Source organism: Schistocerca gregaria, chromosome 5 (assembly GCF_023897955.1).
Source record: "Schistocerca gregaria isolate iqSchGreg1 chromosome 5, iqSchGreg1.2, whole genome shotgun sequence".
NCBI lineage: Eukaryota > Metazoa > Arthropoda > Insecta > Orthoptera > Acrididae > Schistocerca > Schistocerca gregaria.
In genome coordinates, this window is record NC_064924.1 from 217376794 (window position 1) to 217398149 (window position 21356).

General features: G+C 42.1%; 1 protein-coding gene across 1 annotated transcript in view; it reads left to right on the forward strand.

The window, feature by feature from the left end:
• Positions 1–17567, forward strand: part of LOC126272695 (sorting nexin-2) — a 50387-nt gene extending 32820 nt beyond the window's left edge. The window contains exons 10-11 of the mRNA XM_049975722.1: positions 9225–9377; positions 16689–17567. Of these exons, the coding sequence (XP_049831679.1) occupies positions 9225–9377; positions 16689–16739 (204 nt within the window). The 3' untranslated portion in view covers positions 16740–17567. The remainder of the gene's footprint in view (positions 1–9224; positions 9378–16688) is intronic.
• The last annotated feature ends 3789 nt before the right edge of the window (positions 17568–21356 follow it).

The window sequence follows — 21356 nt, forward strand, 5'->3', positions numbered from 1 at the left end:
TCTGCTGGGATAATTAAGAGTGGAGAATGTGTTATAAGGATAACTCCTATCTGCACAGTTCAGGAAAGCTGATGGCAGAGGAAAGGAGCCAGGTGGTGCAGGTAGTGAAATAGCCTTTGAGATAAAATGTTGTGTTTAGGTGTATACTGTGCCACAGGATAGCCTACTTTGCCCTTGGCCACATTTTGGCAGTGGCCGTTCATGCTGGTGGACAGCTGGTCGGTAGTTTTACCAGTGTGAAAGGCTGTGCAATGATTGCAACAGAGCTGGTAAATTACATGGCTGTTTTCAGAGGTGGCCTGGCCCAAGATGGGGTAGGATAAACCTGTGACAGGACTGAAATAGGAAGTGTGTGGTGGGTGGGTTGGGCAAGTTTTGAACCTGAGCCTTCCACAAGGGTATGATCTTTGTTGCAAAGGATTGGGAGTGGTATAGGGATGGACTAGGATGTTGTGGAGGTTGGGTGGGCAACAGATCACCACTTCAGGAGGTGTGGGAAGTACGTCGGGTAGGATGTCCCTTATTTCAGGGCACTAGGACACTTAATGAAAGCCCTGGTGTAGAATGTGGTTAATTTGTTCCAGTCTGTGGAGGAACTAGACAGTGAGAAAGACTCTCGTTTGTGGCTGCTTCTTAGCAGTGGTGGGAGGATTGGGGATGTGAGGGGAAATGACACAGATCTGCTGTGGACTATATCTGGGATATAGTGCCTGTCTGTGAAGACCTTGGTGCGCCCTTAGAATACCTAGCAAGGGAGTTTTTGTCACTGCAGATAGACTATCCCCAGGTAGCCAGGTTATGTGGGAGAAATGTTTTTGGTTTGAAAGAGATGACAGCTGTCTAAATGCAGGTACTGTTGATTGATTTAATGTGACAGAGGTGCAGATGGAGCTACCAGAGAGGTGGTGATGAACATCTAGGCACTATGGATTGAGGAGGATAATGTGAAGTAGATGGGAGAGAAAGTGTTGAGGTTGTCAAGGAACAAAGATAAGATGTTTTGGCCCTGAGTCCAAATCGTGGAGATATCTTCAGTGAACATGAACCAGATTCGGGGTTTGGTGTTTTGGGAGGCTATGAAGGTCTCTTTTAGATGGCTCGACAAAAAAAGGTCGGTGTAAGAGGTTGCCATGCAGGGGCCCATAGCTGTACCACAGATTTTTTTATGTACCTTCCCTTCAAATGAGAGTTCTGGGTTAGGATAAAGGTAATAACGAGTGTGAGGTAGTGGTTTTGGAGTCTGAGAAATGTCATTAAAGCTAGTTTTCAAAAGCAGTAAGACCATGGGTTTTGGGGATGTTTGTGTGTAAGGAAGTGGAGTCAACAGTGATGAGTAGAGATTCAGTAGGTAAAAAGGGTGGGTATGGTAGAGAGTGAGTGAGGAAGTGGTTAGTATCTTTGACATGGGAGGCTATATTATGGGCAATTGGTTGGAGGGGTTGGTCAATGAGGGCTGAAGAGGGCTGAAATTCTTCCAGTGGGGGCTCAATAACCAACCACAATTTTGGGAACATGTGGAAGGTGTGTGTGTGTGTGTGTGTGTGTGTGTGTGTGTGTGTGTGTGTGTGTGTGAGTGTGTGTGTGAGCCCAACATTGAACCCTGCCACTTCCAGTTTATACTGCTATCAACTCTGTGCCTTCTCTCCCCCCCCCCCCCCCCCCCCTTCCCTTTATCGCTCGGCGACCTTCTGGTCATGTTCCAGGAATTGTTTACCATCAACTTAGTCCTCGCCATCCTTCCCCAGGTCCTTTCCTCAGAACACAACCTTTCCTCAGAAGAAAGAACAGCTATACACAACCTCAGAACGAATCCTGACCTAATTGTCCTAGTTGCAGGCGAAGGCTCCACCAATGTTGTTATGAATCACATTGACTACCTGGCAGAAGGCCTCAATTATCTGACTCCTCCACTTATAAACTCTGCCAGACGGATCCCATCCCACAAGTCCAACACAAACTCCAATCCCTGCTTAAACTCTTAGGCCATTCCCAGGACATCTTCTCTGAATCTTTCTCTCCACTACGGCACCCTGCACGCTCATCTCCTATGTGCTCCCCAAAGTCCACAAACCCAACAGTCCTGGATTCACCATTGTGGCTGGTTATCGTGGCCCCACTGGAAGAATATCGTCTCTCATTGACCAACACCCCCAACCAATTTTTTTGTAATTTAGCCTCCCACATAAAAGGCACCAACCACTCCCTTCAGACTCTCCACCATCCCCCACCCCTTTGCCTCCCGGATCACTGTTGATGCCACCTCCCTATATGTACAAATCCCTCATGCCCCTGGTCTTACTGCTATTGACCACCACCTTTCCTAACATCCTTCAGACTCCAGACCCACTACCTCATTCCTCATACACCTTACTAACTTTATCTTAACCCATAACTACTTCTCATTTGAAGGGAAGGTATACAAACAAATCTGTGGCACAGCTATGGGCATCTGAAAAGTACCCTCCTTAGACAACCTTTCTATGGGCCATCTAGAGGAGAACTTCCTAGTCTCCTAGAACATCAAACCCCTAGTCAGGTTCAGGTTCATTTACGATATCTTCCTAATCTGAACTTAGGGCCAAGACACCTTACCTTTGTTCCTTCACAACCTCAACACCTCTCCCATCCACTTCACATGGTCCTCCTCAACCCAATGTGCCTCCCTCCTAGATGTTGACCGCTTTCTTTCTCATGGCTCCACCTGCGCTTCCGTCCACAGTAAACCAACCAACCAACCAACCAACCACTAACAGCACCTGCATTTAGACAGCTGTCATCACTTTCATACCAAAAAACGTTTCCCAAATATCCTGGCCATCCAAGGATGGCGTATCTGTAGTGACAAAAACTCCCTCGATCAGTGTGCTGAGATCCTCACCATGGTCTTTACAGACTGGCACTATCCCCCAGATCTAGCCTGCAAACAGATGTCTCATGCCATTTCCCCTCACATTCCCAATCCTCCAACCACCCTTGAGAACCAGCCACAAAGGAGTGTCTTTTTCATTATCTAGTACCACCTCATTCTGGAACAACTGAACCACATTCTTTGTCATGACTTTCATTACATGTCATCGTGCCCTGAAATAAGGAACGTCATACCTGATATACTTCCCACCCCTCCTAAAGTGGTGATCCATCGCGCACTCAACCTCCAGAACATCCTAGTCCATCTGTACACCACTCCCAATCTCAAGCTCTTGCCACAAGGATCATATCCCTGTGGAACATAGATGTGCAAAACCTGCCCAAACCACCCACGCAGTGATTCCTATTCCAGTCCTGTCACTGGTTTATCCTACCCCATCATGGGCCAAGTTGCTTGTGGAAACAGCCATGTCATTTACCAGCTCTGCTGTAATCTGTGTGTTTTACATTGGTATGACTACCAACCGGCTGTCAACATGCAGCTGAATGTAACACACTTGATTTCAATGGCTGCTTCACTACCCGAGCCATCTGGATCCTTTCCTTCACCATCAGCTTTTCTGAATGGTACATTCTCTGCTCCTGTAATTATCCCAGCCACAACCTATGGTAACGTACTGTGCCCACACCCTCCACCTGACAATTTCACCCCTTCTGTCCTATCGTCTGCTCCCCATTCTCATCTTCCGCCCTGTTTATTTGCAATCCTCTGCCAATGCATCCACACACCTTCCCCACTCTTCTCTATTTCTGCTCCTTTTTTTCTGAACCTCCCTGCTCTGCAACCTCATGACGCTGCACTTCTTGGCAGTCTAGTCCTTGCACTCTTCACCAGACAGCATTCATCTCTCTCCCCATCTGTACACTATTATCCCTTACCCAACCCCTCCAGATAGCTGGTTGCATTCCACATGTTAGATTCCAGCCAGAGATGCAGAAGTTGGCAGTCATGTGTGTATAAGGTAGTGTGTGTGTGTGTGTGTGTGTGTGTGTGTGTTTGTGTGTTTTACTGACAAAGGCTGTTGCCGAAAGCTATGTGTTTTTATTGTGCTTGTCTGAGAGTTGACATTTCTTCTTTATGGTATGTAGCAATCTCTTCCTTTATTGTTGATATTCCTACCTGGGTTTTCCATTGCTTGAAATTATTTCTTGAGCCATGTTGACTGACTGAACAGTGTGCACAGGTCACATTGTCCTGTTCACAATTGGAACCTTGGCTCTTCACTGAATTGCACACATTATGCAAATTACAGTTAGCTCCATTACACTGGGGCATGTACGTAGATTGCTTGTGGTCAGTGGTATTGAAAAAACAGGAGTTCTGGTTTAGAAAAGTAAAAGTACAAAAAGTACTCGGTAGAATCTATCACATCATAAAAGTTGTACAAAACTTTTTGCTCATTTTAATTTTGCTATTTTGTTTCTTAATGAGTAAAACTGGGATTATTCACTTGTATTTGTTAGGTGGTTTCTTCATAATTTTGAGTGCTTCGAAAAGCAAATAAATTTTTCCTCTTTTGTTTTTCTTGCTGCTTCTTATAGGGTAAAATGCCTTCTGGAACTAAAGTGATCGTCTTTGTTTAGAAACTTCACATTATATTAGTGTATTTATTTGATTGTATTTTGACCCTGTATGGTTCTCCCTTCCTCACCATTTTGAAGGGGCTTCAGATTTTTTATTCCTAGCAAATCCTGACTAACCAAAGTCGCAGTTTTACTGAATGAACTGCCAAGAAAGTTAACACTTATGCACTGTGAACATATGCTTTTTGACTAATTGTTCATATTTTAATAGAAGAAAAACAAGGAACAGAAAGAAATGGTTTACATGCAGTTTTTGCTCACATCTGTTTTGCTGATTGGGGCAATAGCTGTGATACTGCTTTTTTAAAAATTCATTACAAATGCAGATATGATAGTTTGTACACCAACTGCCATTTCTTTCTTCCTGACACTCCCATATTATGTTACCTCATGTTCCATACAAGGCATTAGATACACACCACTTTTTCAATCCTTTGGTTATGGTTTCACTTGAGATTCACCTGCAGGTAGTAATGATCCATTCACTAAGCTTGGGTATTGAGGGCTCTTTTGACTTCCCCCTGGAGTGAACGTATGGTGTCCTTTTGGGAGGAACTCACTATAAAGCTGTTTCAGGTGAGCTCTGATATATCTGTTCACAGTAACCGCCATCATTTAAAGGTCTAATATATGTTGTCAGGAATTATTGTTAGGTCTGCTTTGTTCTTAATTATCAGCTCTTTAGTGTAGTGAAGTGTCTTGTGAAAGAATTCAGCGCCAACATTCCCCCCCCCCCCCCCTCCCCCCAAGAAAATAGCTGAGCATTATGTTCCAAATGCTTTTCAATCAACAAGCCTGCACTTTTATTGACATGTTAAGTCATACAATCACTTTCTTTTGGTGAAGTTTTGCTGTGCAGCTTATGGGGGCACCTTCCTGCTGTGAGCTAGGACACTCAGAACTGTTAGTTTGGCCTTTCCATTCTTCTAATATTACTTACAATGCCCTGGAGTCTTAACATTTGACAACATATCAAAATAAATGGGATTAGTAAATAGCTATGCTTCCTTAGAATGATTATGTTCTGCTGATAAGCAATGTTTCTCATAATGACAATCTTGCTATCAGGTAAGTAAGGAAATTGCTTGTATTTGACATGTCTTCAAATGGATGGACATTATGACCACATCTTTGGAGTGCATTTACTCACTTATGAAGTTTCTTCCAGCAGGCACAATTTGAAAACAGTAACCCTCATAAATGTAAGGAGAAAAAAATGCAAAAATTGTGGGCCACGTACCCATTGATGTGAATATTCTGATAGACAATATAATTTTCAAATGCAACCTGACATAATGTCTGACTGGGCACTCCTACTGGGTTGAAAGATTCACTGGACCATAAATTCAAAGATTTGTTTGATGCCACTCTGTGCTATAGTGTAGTCGGTGACAGATGATCCCTGCAAAGCACAAAGGCTGCAGATGGAAAAATTGGTCATCTATAAAGCTGTGATAACAGTGAGGTGTTCACTTAGAAACTTTGATTGTTGAGCTTGACGGGTGAAGCAGCTGCACCAAGCCCACTGTAACTGTCATGGATCATAACTCACAGACTACTAGGGGCTGTCATTTACAAGCCTTTCATCTGTATGTATCTTCTGAAATCACCATCTAAAATTTCCCCCCTTCAATTATCCCAGTTACCAAACTATTAATCCTCAATGCCTCAGGATGCTGATTCTGTCAACCTAATCTAACCACAGCAGAGAGGTATATGTTGAGAGACCAGACATGTTGTTCCTGAAGAGGGGAGCAGCCTTTTCAGTAGTTGCAGGGGCAACAGTCTGGATGATTGACTGATCTGGCCTTGTAACACTAACCAAAACAGCCTTTCCATGCTGGTACTGTGAACAGCTGAAACCAAGGGGAAACTGCAGCTGTAATTTTTCCCGAGGGCATGCACTTTTACTGTATTGTTAAATGATGGTGTCCTTGTGGGTAAAGTATCCTGGAGGTAAAATAGTCCCCCATACGGATGTCCAGGCGGGGACTACTCAGGACGGTGTCATTACCAGGAGAAAGAAAACTGGCATTCTAAGGATCGGAGTGTGGAATGTCGCAACCCCTTAATTGAGCAGATAGGTTAGAAAACTTAAAAATGGAAATGGATAGGTTTAAGTTGGAGATAGTGGGAATTAGTGAAGTTCGGTGGCAGGAGTAACAAGACTTCTGCTCAGGTGAATACAAGGTTATAAATACAAAATCAAACAGGGCTAATGCAGGAGGTGGTTTACTAATGAATAAAATAAAAGGATCAGCTATTACGAACAGCATAGGGAAGGCATAATAAGTTTATATGCCAACTAGCTCCACAGATGATGAAGAGATAGAAGAAATGTATGATGAGGTAAAAGGAATTATTCAGATAGTGAAGGGATATGAGAACTTAATAGGTATGGGGGACTTGAATTTCATAGTATGAAAAGGAAGAGAAGGAAAAGTGAACATGGAAGCAAAGGAGGGAAAGCAGGAAGGCAGGAGTATATAGAGGGTCTATACTATGGCGATATACTTGAGGGCAATAGCAAGGAAATGGAAGAGGATGTAGATGAAGATGAAATGGTAGATAAGATACTATGTGAAGGGTTTGACAGAGCACTGGAAGACCTAAGCCAAAACAAGGCACCGGGAGTAGACAACATTCAATTAGAACTACTAATAGCCTAAAACTCTACCATCTGGTGAACAAGATGTATGAGACAGAAAAATACCCTCAGACTTCAAGAAGAATATAGTAATTCTAATCCCAGAGAAAGCAGGTGTTGACATATCAAAATTGCCGAACTATCAGTTTAATAAGCCACGGCTGCAAAATACTAACGCGAATTCTTTACAGACGAATGGAAAAACTGGTAGAAGCCGACCTTGAAGATCAGTTCGGATTCCGTAGAATAGTTGGAACACGTGAGACAATACTGACCCTATGACTTATCTTAGAGAAAATAGAAGTCTTTTGACAATGTTGACTGGAATATCTCTTTAAAATTCTGAAGGTGGCAGGGGTCAAATACGGGGAGCAAAAGGCTATTTTCAATTTGTACAGAAACCAGATGGCAGTTATAGGAGTCAAGGGGCATGGAAGGGAACCGGTGGTTGGGAATGGAGTGAGACAGGGTTTTAGCCTATCCCTGATGTTATTCAATCTGTATATTGAGCAAGCAGTACAGGAAACAAAAATTCGGAGTACGAATTAAAATCCTTAGAGAAAAAATAAAAACTTTGAGGTTTGCCGATGACATCGTAATTCTGTCAGAAACAGCAAAGGACCTGGAAGAGCAGTTGAACGGAATGGACAGTGTCTTGAAAGGAGGATATAAGATTAACATCAACAAAAACAAAATTAAGATAATGGAATGTAGTCTAATTAAATCAGATGCAGCTGAGGGAATTAGATTAGGAAATGAGACACTGAAAGTAGATGAGTTTAACTATTTGGAGAGCAAAATAACTGAGAGGATATAAAATGTACACTGGCAGTAGCAAGAAAAGCATATCTGAAGGAGAAACTTGTTAACATTGATTATAGATTTCAGTGTCAGGAAGCATTTTGTAAAAGTATTTGTATGGAGTGTAGCCATGTATGGATGTGGAACATGAATGATTAATAGTCTAAACAAGAGGAGAATAGAAGCTTTCAAAATATGGTGCTACAGAAGAATGCTGAAGATCAGATGGGTAAATCACTTAACTAATGAGGAGGTACTGAATAGAATTGGTGAGAAGAGGAATTTGTGACACAACTTGACCACAAGAAGGGATTGGTTGCTAAGACATCTTCTGAGGTGTCAAGGGATCACCAATTTAGTATTGGAGGGCAGTGTGAAGGGTTAAAATCATAGAGGGAGACAGAGATGAATACACTAAGCTGATTCAGAAGGATATAGGTTGCAGTTTGTACTGGGAGGTGAAGCTTGCACGGGATAGAGTAGCATGGAGAGCTGCATCAAGCCACTCTATGGACTGAAGGCAGCAGCAGCAGTCAGTCAAGTTTTGCGATAAATTTCATGTTTTCTGCAATTGTATTTAGTGTTTCCTCATTCGTTAGCTATTCTGCACATCCATCTTCTGCAGTATATTGCAGCACCACTTTTCAGAATCTTTTATTCTCTTCTTGTTTGAACTATTTATATTCATTCTTCGATTCTGCAGAGAACTACACTCCAAATACCTTTGGAAAAGACTTTTATTCTATATTAGGAAATAGCTCTTCTGTTGGCTTGTATATGCAAGAACTATTTGGCCAGTAGTATAAGTATGTAATATATTTCCCTGTGTATGAAAGCAACTGTTACTAATATGGATGAATAGCAATCTTATTTTAATGTGATGCCTGATTTCTAGTGTACGATAAGCCAACTCTATTCATCTAGATAGTCAAGATGAACTTAATTGTTCCCCCCCCCCCCCCCTCCCTCCCCCCGCCAAATCCCCTGCTGTACTTTGACTTAGTAGTTTCGTAATAAGTAACAGGCAATGATAGTAAGAGTTTAGAGGATATTTCTTGGAGATTCTACCTTATTTGTGACAGATTAAAGGCAAATATGGCACAGAAAGACATTAGTCTTAATTTCACTGTAAAATAGTACATATCGTGACTTACTACTCAGACCTGACCAGGTTTTGTGTGGTGCAAACTTCTAGTTTTTATGGTGCAAAATTCTAGTTTTTACTAGTTCCTGAATCATAATTTGAACTCCTGTTTTCTTTCAGTGGGAGTCTAAAGTTGAACGCGGTCAAGAAGAATTTGATAATATTTCAAAGATGATTAAAAAAGAATTGGAAAGATTTGAGATCAATCGTGTGAAAGATTTCAAGGCAATCATCATTCAGTATCTGGAAAATCTGATGAACAATCAACTACAGGTATCTAATTAGTGCTATTCATCAAAATTTTTGCACTTAAGCATTACAGTGTGCTTGAATGATGGACCTGCTAAACTTAATAATTAGTCTAGATATTTTAATATTATGATCTTGGCAGAGATCAGAATGAAAGTCTTTGGTTGAATGTAAATAATAGAAGAAGAAGAAGCAACATCGTGCTGTAGAGTTCAGATATTGAGTGCTTAATATGCACCTATGTTTCCTATACCTACATCTGAAGACGATCGTAAGAAAGCTTTACAATGTTTTCAGTCATACTCGTGTGCCTCTTTCTTACTCATGTGTCTTCTTAACACCTCAGCTGAGAAGAGCCTTCCCTCCTTCATTTATTTTTAGTCCATGTAAGTAACAGATGTCTGCTACTGCTACCAGTGTTGTATTTCCATGTCTACCATAGCCATTTTAGGCAAATTAATACCAACCTCCATACTTTATTAACTGACCAAAAACATGCCTTAATGAAGCATTTTAGATGAGTATCATAAATGTAACCGATTTCTTGTTTGATTCTTGATAGGACCAAGGAGAAGGCAGTGCAAGCGCACAATCATTGTTTAATGAAGATTATAGTAGTGATAATGTGCAAATGTGCTATACTGAATTTGAAATTACAAAATCAGTGAGAATACGTAGGACTTCATTTAATATTTGATCACAGATTATAGACACAACCACTCCCCCCTCCCTCCCAGTGGGCTCGCCACTCTTTGGTGGGTTCATGCTTGGCTACCATGGGGCCTCAGCCTTCACAGCACCTTTTCCCTTCCATGTTGCATATCTATCCTCCCACTATTCTTTTTACCATCCCTTGGGGAACATGTTGGGATGTTCGTGGAAATGTGTCCTGCATTTTCAGTAGCCTGACATCAGAACAGTCTCTCCACTGCTTTTTGCTCATCTTTTCTTTCTTTGTTCCCCTTCTCCTGTCCTTCCTCCGCTTCGGTGTTAGAGGTTCCTCTTCTTCTTCCTCCTGGTGCACTCCTGAATGCCGGGCCACACATCTGATAACAGGTGGCTGGATAAGGTGTAATTCCCAGCCATGGCTTGATAGGTAGGGTTCGCACGTACCCCCTGGTACAGGCAGACCCAAGGAGGGGTGATCGCCTGAGCTGTTAAAGTCACCAATTGCCAATTGGTCCCTCTGTTAGGTGTTGGGATGTAACCTGAGGTGTGAACTACCATCTAAGGCGGGTAGGACCCCCATGAGGGTCAGAGGCAGGAGGGGGGGGGGGTCGGCTGGACGGAGCACACCATTGGACACGTTGGCAGTTGTGGGGATTTTCTCTCAGTGAGTCACTCCTCTCCTTCAGTCTACATCTACTAAACAGAAACAAAATGAGGCAATTGATTCAAAGACCCTCCCAGCAGCACTAGAGTTCCTCGTGGTTTCACGTACTGAAGACGGTCAGTCCTTTGCAACGGTAAATCCCTTCATTATCCAAAAATGTGTTGGAGTTGCCAGCCCTGTGAAATCCCGCTCTCATTTAAGCAATGGCACTTTGCCTTTGGAGACTGTTTCTGATTCTCAAGCCCAGCAACTGCTTGCTGCTTTGCTCCTCATGGCTATCCTGTTCGTGTCAAGGCGCATCGCGCGCTGAATTCTTTGTGTGGTGTTATTTACATTAGGCTGCTGAATAGTCTGACTGAGGCAGAAATCCAAACATACCTCTGTGATCAGGGCATCATTGCAGGCCATTGGGTGATAAAAAGGTAGATGTGCCCTCAGTGCCCACATGCATTCTTTTTCTGATGTAGAGAGAGTAGTGCTTCCCTCAGACATCAAAACAGACTGAGTTATCACAGCCCGACCGTATATCCCAAACCCAATGTGCTGCTAGCAGTGTCATCATTACAACCACACTCGCATGTCCTGTCAATGCTCAGCCAAATGTGTAACCCGTGGTAAGAATGCTAACAAAGGCAATTGTCTGCCTGCTATTACCCACTGCATCAATTGCAATGGCGATCATGCATCCTCATCCCAAGATTGTCCCGTGTATCTTGATGAGCAGACAATCCAGGAGATCTGGGTGAAGGAAACAGTGACTTAACCTGTTACTCCCAAGTTGCTAGTTAGTCAGAAACACTGTTTTACTTTTCAGCACACAGTATGTTCTTGCTACATCTCACTCTATGAAGGACATGGTCACACAGACCGTGTCATTGTAGCATCCTCTCTCCTTCTCCAGCTGCACAACAAGCCATAAATCTGCTTTATGGGGCAACCACCTGCTACACAACCGCCAGGCTGGAAAGGGCAGAAGGAATACTCACACGAAGACTTCTTATGCCCTCAAGCCAACAAACATCTGAATCTTCATTTGCCACCCGCAAAGGCTCCAGGCAGTCAGAGGCAAATGGTCTTCTTCGCCAACTTGCTGATCCTCTTGAATGGTGTCACCACATAACATCCTCATCTGGCTGACCGCCGTGTTGCCGGTGCACTCTGCCAACCATTTTTCTACCCTGGACCCGACAGACAGACAAGAATGCTGATGTCTCTTTGGATCTCTTCGAGCAGGATCCTATGGCCTTCCATCTCACATGGGGGAGTCATACTGCTCATCTGGTGTCACCAGGGCTGACTTCCTCCATCTTATTGGGCAACTCCCTCACCCCTTTCTGCTGCTCAGTGACTTTAATGGGCACCATCTTGTTTGTGGTTGTCCCAAACCTGTCACAGAGGTGCCCTCTTGGCTGATTTTCTCAACCAACTTGCCCTCATGTGTCTTAACACAGGAGCACCCAAGTTCCTTTCAGACTAGGTGCATACCTATTCCCATTTGGACCTCTCCTTCTGCACTGCCGGCTTGTCCATCGTCTAGAGTGGTCCATTCTCTGACACACACTAAAGCAACCATTTCTCATGTGCTAACAGTTTGCTGACTTCTACCCCACCTATGTGCACACCTAAATGGTAGCTTTCTAAGGGTGACTAGAGGCTTTTACTCCTCCTCCCTGGTGAACTTCATTGAACAACATTTCCCCAGTTGTGATGACCAGGTAGAATACCTTACCAACATTATCCTTATCGCTGCATAACTTTCCATTCCTCGCACTTCATCTTTACCATGCCATGTCCTTGGTGGAATGAGGTGTGCCGCAGCACATTTAGCGTGCTGAGATGTACTCTTTGTGTTTTCAATTGTCTTCCTACACTAGCAATCTGCTTTCGTTGTAAACAGTTGTGTGTGCAGTGTTGTCGCGTTCTTTGGGATAGCAAAAAAGAAACCTAGCTCAATTTCATGTACTAGTTCTTCAAACAGTTCCACTCCCTCTTCCATCGTGTGGGCTGAGCTCTGACCTCTGGGACCAAGGTCCTTTCCCCAATTTCAATTTATGGCCTGACCATAGCAGAGGATGTCATAGTGAACCTTCAACACCTTAGACCGCTATTTTGCAGAGATTTTGAGCTCCACCCACTATCGCCCTTTCTTCCTCCATTGGAAACAAGTGAGAGATGCCTGGGCAATATCCTTCTCTTCTCAGAATTGAGTGCTACAATACCACCTTTACTATGAGGAATCTAGGTGATGCTCTCAATTCATCCTGATCCTCTGTCCCAGGGCCAGATGATGTTAACATTCAGATGTTGCAGACCGTTTCTCTTGCAGACAGGCACTTTCTCCTTCTCACCTACAATCTCATCTGGGCAGAGGGCACATTTCCCAGATACTGCCATGAAGCCACTGTCATACCGAAACTCATGCTCAGTAAGGACAAACACTTTTCTTCTAGCTACAGCTGTGTTTACAATGTGATGGAATGTATGATTCATGCCCAGCTGGTACGATGGCTCAAGTCGTGCAATTTGGCTTTAAAGTGCATTGTTCGGCAGGTGACCACCTTGTCACTTTGTCAACCCATGTCAAGATTGGTGTCCTGTGAAGATACTGGAATGTTGCAGTGTTCTTCGATTTGGAGAAAGCCTATGATACCTGCTGGACTATTGGTGTCCTCAGAATTATCTATACGCAGGGCTTCCGAGGCTGCATGCCTAGTTTTCTTCAGGAATTTTTAAAAGATGGAGTCTCTGAGGTATGTGTAGGTTCTGCCTTGTCGAACACCTATATCCAGGATAATCGTGTGCTTCAGGGTTTTGTCCAGAGCATTGTCCTCTTTGCTATCACCATTAACCATATTAAGGCCTGTCTCCCGCCAGGCATCTCTGGTTCCCTTTTCGTTGATGATTTTTGCCATCTATTGCAGTCCTCCCTGGACTTCTTTCCTTGAGCGATGTCTTCAGCATTGTCTTGATCATCTTTACTCATGTAGCATCGACAATAGCTTTTGCTTTTCCACTGACAAAACTGTTTCTTTTGGCACAATTGGTTTCTTTCAATGTCTTTAGATCTTAAGCCTGTTGCTCTTTTGTTGAAACTACGAAATTTGTGGGGCCCATGCTCAAAGGAAACATTCTTGGTCGTGCCACGTGTCTTACCCGGTCAGTCGCTGTAAATGGTTTCTCTGTGTCCTGTGTGTCCTCAGTGGTACTTCCTGGTGAGCAGATCGAACCACCCTCCTCAGTGTGTACCAGTTGTTGTCCGTTCGAAACTAGACTATGGGTGTTTCATTTATGCAACTGCACGTCCTTCCATCATACACTGTCTCAATACACTCCACCATCGTGGCATCCATTTGGCCTCTGGCACCTTTTACCCTAACCCAGCTGAGTGTCTGTATGCAGAAGCTGCTGAACTACTGCTGTCATACCACCATGATTTCCTCCTCAGCAGATATGCATGCCGTTCGTCTGCCACACCTGGCCACCCAGCCTTTCCTGCCTCCTTTGATGACTTCTATCTCCAGTATGGGGCGCATCCGTCTTCTCTACTACCTCGTGGAATTAGCTTTCAGCTATTACTTCAGTAGCTTAACTCAACACTGTTTGCCATTTTCCCAGTGGATGTAAACCCTTCACCACCTTCGCTTAGTGTGACAGCCCATGTTCACCTTGGACTTCATTCCCTTCCTAAGGTCACTTCTCCAGTCTGTCTGTTGCTGTTTCTTTACCTTCACATGGAACTTCGTGATAGTACCTTTGTGTTCACTGATGGCTCTGACTGTGTTGTCGAGTGTGCCTTCATCATTGGTACCAACAAGGTTTTGATATCGCCTTCCTGAACACTACTCTGTATTTACAGCGGAGCTCTTCACCCTGTATCAGGCAATGCAGTACATCCAGTGACATAGGCTTTTTAATTGTCATCCACTCCAACTCTGTGCCCTTCAGAGCCTGTGTGTGTGCTGTACACTATCGACACTTTAGTGCAACACGCCCAGGAAAACTCTCTCTTGCCCAGTCTTGAGGGAACCACTGTGATGTTCATGTGGGTCTGTGGTCATGTTGGTCTGATGGAAAATGCAGCCACCAATGCGGCTGCCAAGACTGCAGTCCTCGTACCTCAACCTGCTACTTCTTCTGTTTCCTTTGATGATTTTTGTGTTGCTGTCTGTTGGCAGGTGGTGTCGCTTTGGCATCTTCACTGGTCTTCCCTTTATGGGAACAAGCTCTTTGAAATTAAACCTTTCCCAGCAACTTGGACAATCTCCTCTCGGCCTTCTCACCGTGAGATCATTTTTAACCAGTTGTGTATTGGGCATTGTCTTTTTAGCCATCGTCATTTAAGTGGTGATCCCTCATCACTTTGTGCACATTGCCGTCAACCTTTGACGGTTGGCCATATGCTCTAATTTGTGTTTGCTGTCTGAGTTATCAGCCATTTTAGAGAATGGCTCCCAGGCTGTCAAGTGTGTTTAACTTTTTACCCCTCATAGCAATATGGCGAAAGACATTTAATCTTTAGTGCAGGATCTCCATTGTCTCTGACATACTTTATGGACCTTTCTCCAAGTCCCTGTATTTTAGCTGTCTTTCTGTCAATTGGGCTTAATGTGTTGTAGTTTTCAACTCCACTTTTTGTCTTAGTGTTCTATGGCACTGAAGTGCAGTTGTTTTTGCATTTTAAAAACAAAACAAAACAAAAATGGACATGGCAATGTAAATGATTGTGATTACAGAATCAGGTAATCTCGGAAATAATTTCCATGCATCACAAAGTAGTTTCACACCATTTACGATTTGTGACTTGGTTGTCATCTGTTGAAGCTGATTGTTCCTTAGCAGAAATCGGTATTAGTGTAAAACATATTATGATAGTCTGCGAATAAATATTAGTGAAAACACATCAGTCATGACGACCTGCATTGACGCTGTTCTATTGCTTCTGATCTCGCTGAGACTTTGACACGGATTGAGCATTACAGGGGCTACATTTAGCTGCAATGAATTGTTGTATGTACTTTGGAGAGTTTGGTTAGATTCCTGGGAATCTTCTTAAACTTGAGTTTACTTCAAAAAAAGCACCAGAAATATTTCCTGGGGGACCTTAATATTACTGCTGACGGTGTTCAGATGTGTTCAGTGGAAAACTGTTAATATGCAGCCCAAGGAAGACAACGTTATAATTTTTCAAAGAAGGCTTTAATTTTACCTGTGCTATTTTGCTGCGATGACATGGCGTATGGAGTGATTTAAAGGGTATTGCCCTGGCCTCTGCAACGTGCTGGTGTAGCTGCTGTCACATTGCAGTCACAACAGTAGCATCTAACTCTAGTGCAGCTATCACTGACAGATTGAAATGATTACTGTTCAGGAACACTACACTTTCGACTAAGCATATTAGTGTCAGAGGTTTACATACCACTTGTAGCTGGCATGTGTGTAGCATATGATGTCAAATCTTTAATGCAGTGAGCTGAAATATCATAGTATGACAAATTGATTTTCCAGAGGTAAATAATTTGCCCTGTTCTTTATTACCCATCTGATACAGCACTCCTTGTCCAGATCAAATGACAACTGTGATCTTGTTTCCTCACTTCGGAAGGCTCTTCACCAACTGATTGCATCATAACATCAATCAATCTTCTAACACACAAACAGGAAATACAGGTGCAGCTTGTAAATATCTGTGCAATCTCAATACCTTTTGCTGGTAACCTTTTCCATACATCCCCAGAACTTAGATCTGTGTGGACAATTCTTTCTGAATGTTGCAGTTTAATTAAAAGTGGTGTTGGAAAAGCTAACCATGTGTAGGAGGATCATATAAATCCTTTTGAACAGTAGACAAATGTAAAGAAGTTAGTGACTGCATTTTTGACTAAGTTGTGAAAGGAAGTTTGGTTGTGAAAATTCAGTGATGTTTGATTCAAAGAATGTTTAAATTTATTAGCAGACGGATATTTTTAAAAGTACGCTAATGTCATGTCATTTTACATTTTCAGCTTATTAAATATTGGGAAGCATTTATGCCTGAAGCTAAGGCCATAGCATGAACAAATTGGATCAGTGTTCAACCAAAAAACATTCCATATTTCCATTCCTACTGTTTTTTTGGTATGCTATGTATGCTGCATAGCAGTCAAAATGTATCAAGTGAAGATCAAACCAAACTGTTTGTGTAAATTCTGTGACCATAAATTGACAAAGGAAATCAAACCAATATTTGTATTGAATGTTTGCTGGATGGCAGTTTTGTATGTACAGCATTGCTACAGGCATATTCCTGTAGCAGGCTGATTCCAGCAGTAATTGTTAAAATGCCTCTGTTCCTTGAGTCTGGCAAATATTTACTCATGGAACAGGAATAATAGTTGTTGTTAATTATATATACTTCAAAAGTTTATGTTAAAGAAAACTTATTTTTGTTTCAGAAATGTGAAACTGTCTGTAACCTATTTGACAAATGAAATGCAAAGTATATGTATAGGATGTCTTGCATGGTTAGTTTCAACTGTTAATTTGTTTAATTGCATTGCTGTATATTTATATAGTTCCTATTGTTTAACTCTGTGTAATCTCATGCTTTTACTTGGATTGTATTTTTGTTGAATAGTAAATCCATGTGATGCAACTGAAGATATTTCTTAAGTCTCAAATGTATTTCTCTAGTCCTTAGGGGCACTGCTTCAGAGGTCTGTTCTCTATGTGCTGTGAATGTTGGAAAAGATCTTAGTGTCATGTGTAAGAATAATATTTTTGTTCATAAATTATGTGTAACAGCATTACAAGAATGCTTTGAAGTACTTCGAAAATGAATCTTTTTTGAAATGGAATGTTAAGATTCAGAGAACTGCAAATAAATTTTTCAACATTTTTTCAAATGTCTGTGTTATGAATGACTGAATACAAAAAAACCTTAAGATTGAAAGAGCATAATTATGTTGTTAAATGTGCATATAAAATTCTCAGAGAAGTACGTAAAGAATAACAACAAAAGACAAACTGGCTATTAACACAATTCTAATTACACTGATCCTCGTATTGCACCCAGAAGGATCCAGTCAACCCACTGCAGACTGGATGGATAGGTTGCACACAGTAAGCTATGTTCGATGATTACTTTTTCATGGTCAGCTGCACACAGTGAGTGTGGGAGAGACCATGAAGTAATGCCTATCGGTTCATATAAAGAGGTCATAAGTGACCACATTAGCCAGTACAGCAGGTGTAATGTCACTATGTAATGTTCTGAATGTGAATGTGCACAATGCCGACGTGATTGTTAGACAGCAGATTGCCCATCTAGGTGAGACCACTGCTCATTGGCGATGGCAGTGATTCCAAGAAGACACGCCTGAATGACATGCAGGATGGTAGACATCACTCACTATAAGGAAGGAGGACCAGTGGATCGTCCACCGAGCACTGACAGATGAAATGACAATGTTGGGGCAGGTCAGTGGGCTGACCTGTCTTCTCTGCAACATCCTGTAAGTGCAGGTATCATTTTCAGGTGGTTGAATGATGCAGGGTTAGGTGCATATGGACCATTATGAAGCTCGGCACTCTTGCCCTCACCCCCCTTCCCCACAGCTTTATGCCTGACTCCCCTGGTGTTGGGAATGATGGATGTGGGAGGATCCTGCAAATTGGCAATGTGTCATCTTCAGTGACGAGTCCTGTTTCTGCATTGGAGGTGTTGACCACAGGTTGGAGAGCATGAAGAGCCATTGCGTGGTCTTCCATACCACATCCCATCAGTTTGGTGTAGATAGTGGTATATTATGGTGCCCATTCATGGCTAGTGTCCCTAATGGGCTCTGTGACAGCCATGTGATACATGAAGTAAGTCCTCCAACAAATGCCTCTGCCATTCGTAAATGACCACACCTATGCCCTATTTCAACAGGACAATGCTTGTCCTCGTACTGCTACCATCTCTTGAGCATGCTGGCAGCTGTGGAGACTCTATGGCCAGCTGCATCACCTGATCTCTCCCTGATTGAGAATTAGGAGGTGTACCATGGAGTGTGTAGTCAGGATTTCAATTACTTCACCCACCTATCTGTGGTAACTGTGCACTCGGATGCAAGCAGCATGGGTTGGAGTGTCACAGGACTTACATTCAATACCTGTACAATTACATGCTGTAGCAACTGGATGCTCATATTTACAACCATGGAGGTGTGACGACATAGTAACACTTATATTTTGTGGGTGTGTAGTGCAACAAAGTTTGATTCTTCAAAGTTAATTGTTCTCATTTTTCATGTGTGGTACCATCTACCTGCCTGCCAGCAATGATCGCAGTCCGCCTTGTCCGTTTAGGTGCAGCTGTTTGTATGCCAAACAGTGTGTAGCCATTGTCAACTGGCGACAGTAGAACCATACTGATCCATGTGGCATTCTTGTCATTTTGAGAAGACTAATGTTAGTTTTAAGGAAATTGGTCTTTTTTTTATGGTTTAATGTTTGCTAAAATGTTGACTAATACATTCCAATAGAGAAGTTTTATTGGAATCTTCTTATTGAAAGACACAAAATATTTTGGTTTCTGCATTAAACAAATCACTTTGATACAAACAAATAATGAAATTACTGTTGCATCACATCGAAACAATGAAGATCGGAGGAGGTAATCTAAGTTGATCATCTCCACATCTGGAGGATAACGCATTTTCATCATCCTAGGCCTCATCTTCTCATGAGTAAATGGTAACTGATTGGTAGGACAGATGATGAAATGGTGAAACAGATTTATGAATTTGTCTTGCATCTTTTTGTGTGGTATTGGCTTTGCTGTCCTAGTCTGTGCAGGTATGTAATTTGAGAGGCTTGCAGAAATGCCTGCAAGTCTGTTTCACTAGGTTTGAAGTCAATCGCTTTATGCTTTTCTCTATAGCCATAACTGTAATGCATAAGGTTTGAGCCCTTGAATACTTGTTTCTCACATTTGTGATATCTTTGCGCCCTCTCTGAAAACAGTTGGTAGTCTGTGTGGTAATCTGATAGGCTTTCAAAACTCAGAAACTTGGCAGTCATGCCAGGAATTATTGAAAGGTTTAGGATTCAGACAGCCACACAGGAAGTGCACCCACTCCTGAGGTGTGAAGATGTCTTTTTTCCTTTTGCTCTTGACTTAAAAAAGAAAAATCCATGTAATTTGGTAAGCATGTATGGCTGCTCGCAAGGTAGTGCATAACAATGTTTTTGAGGTGGGACTATTTGTTGACCAGAAACACTGTGAAATGCAACATGATACAATTTGTATTCTGTCCAGAGCAGCACTCACTTAAAAGGCACAGGGTTTTGATAGTATTGGGTGTAGAATCTTCTGTGTAATGCTGGAGTGAGGTTATCACTTCCTGAGAACCCCATCAGGCCACATGTTCATAATTATTTTTTCTCCATCTTTTAGGTAGGAATGTGTTCCAAAATTGACCATCTGAAATTGCCTTAGATAATAGACCACCTCGTATTTAAATACTGAATGGGGTGTGGGCGCTCAAAGTTAAACAGTGTAGCTGTTAAAGATTTATCATCTTTAACTTATGCTTTAGTTGTTCAAAATAGCTTGCACTTTAGTTGCCAGTTTGATATGATCATCTTTGTAGCTTCTTAAAACTAAGCACATTTCTATGTCTTACTCTGCTTTTAGTGCTACTTGAGACTTACCGCAAGTTTTGCATGTATTTGTTTTAGGCACATGAAAGTACAAATTGAATGTTGTGAATACTTTTTGTTGATGTGCTTTTTTAGAATGGGTGTTTCTTGACTCGCATTACCTTTTAGTAGTTTATACATATTATTATTGTACCAATCTAGAGTATTGAATGGTAGAAGAGTATTGACATGAAGCCTTCCTTTCCCCACAGTTGCACCTGTATTTAGGAAAGCTCTCTGATCCCTGTCAATTTCTCCTTGGGGAACTTGTTTGAAGATGGTTGCCATCCAGTTTTGTCATTTTCAGGAATTCCAGAGACTTCTCTTTTTTTAATTCATAGTGCTAATCAGTGTTATAGGTTGCTTGGATCACGCCCACACAGAAATGTTTACAAACTTTTGTCTCGTATGAACTGTCCCATCACAATTTTGTGGCTAGGTGCCTGATTAGAATGTTTCTTCTTATGTTGTTTGGGTCTTGCAGTTTTTACATTATTACATAACCAAGTCATTTGTGCATCCCATGAAAATAACTGGTAATACGTGTTAAGTATTTTCCTGCATTTAAAGGAGCAATTACATTCAGTGGGCACGAATACATTTCCTGGTGCAGTGTTGGTGTATTCCTGACAGTCTGTTCTTTCACATTTTCATACATTCCTCTTCCATGAATGCGTATTTATTAGCTGTTTCCTTCCTGTAATGTGTTAATCAATGTCCACATCTCCTAAATGACCTGTCACATAAAAGGAACAGTGGCCAATCTCTTAAAGTATGCATATGTAATAAAATCTGATAAAAGCCAAACCACAGAGACCTCCAGTGCTGGAAGTCAAAATGCAAGCTAGTTAATCAGTCAGTCAGATCTCGAGCAGAGTTTTTCTAGACGAGATATCACTCGGAATTCCATTGTCTGATGATTCTTCATATACGCTTACCTCCATATGTTTCCCGAGAGATTCATGTGCCTCTTTGGGGGGTGTAGGATGAATGAGCCCTGGAAGCTT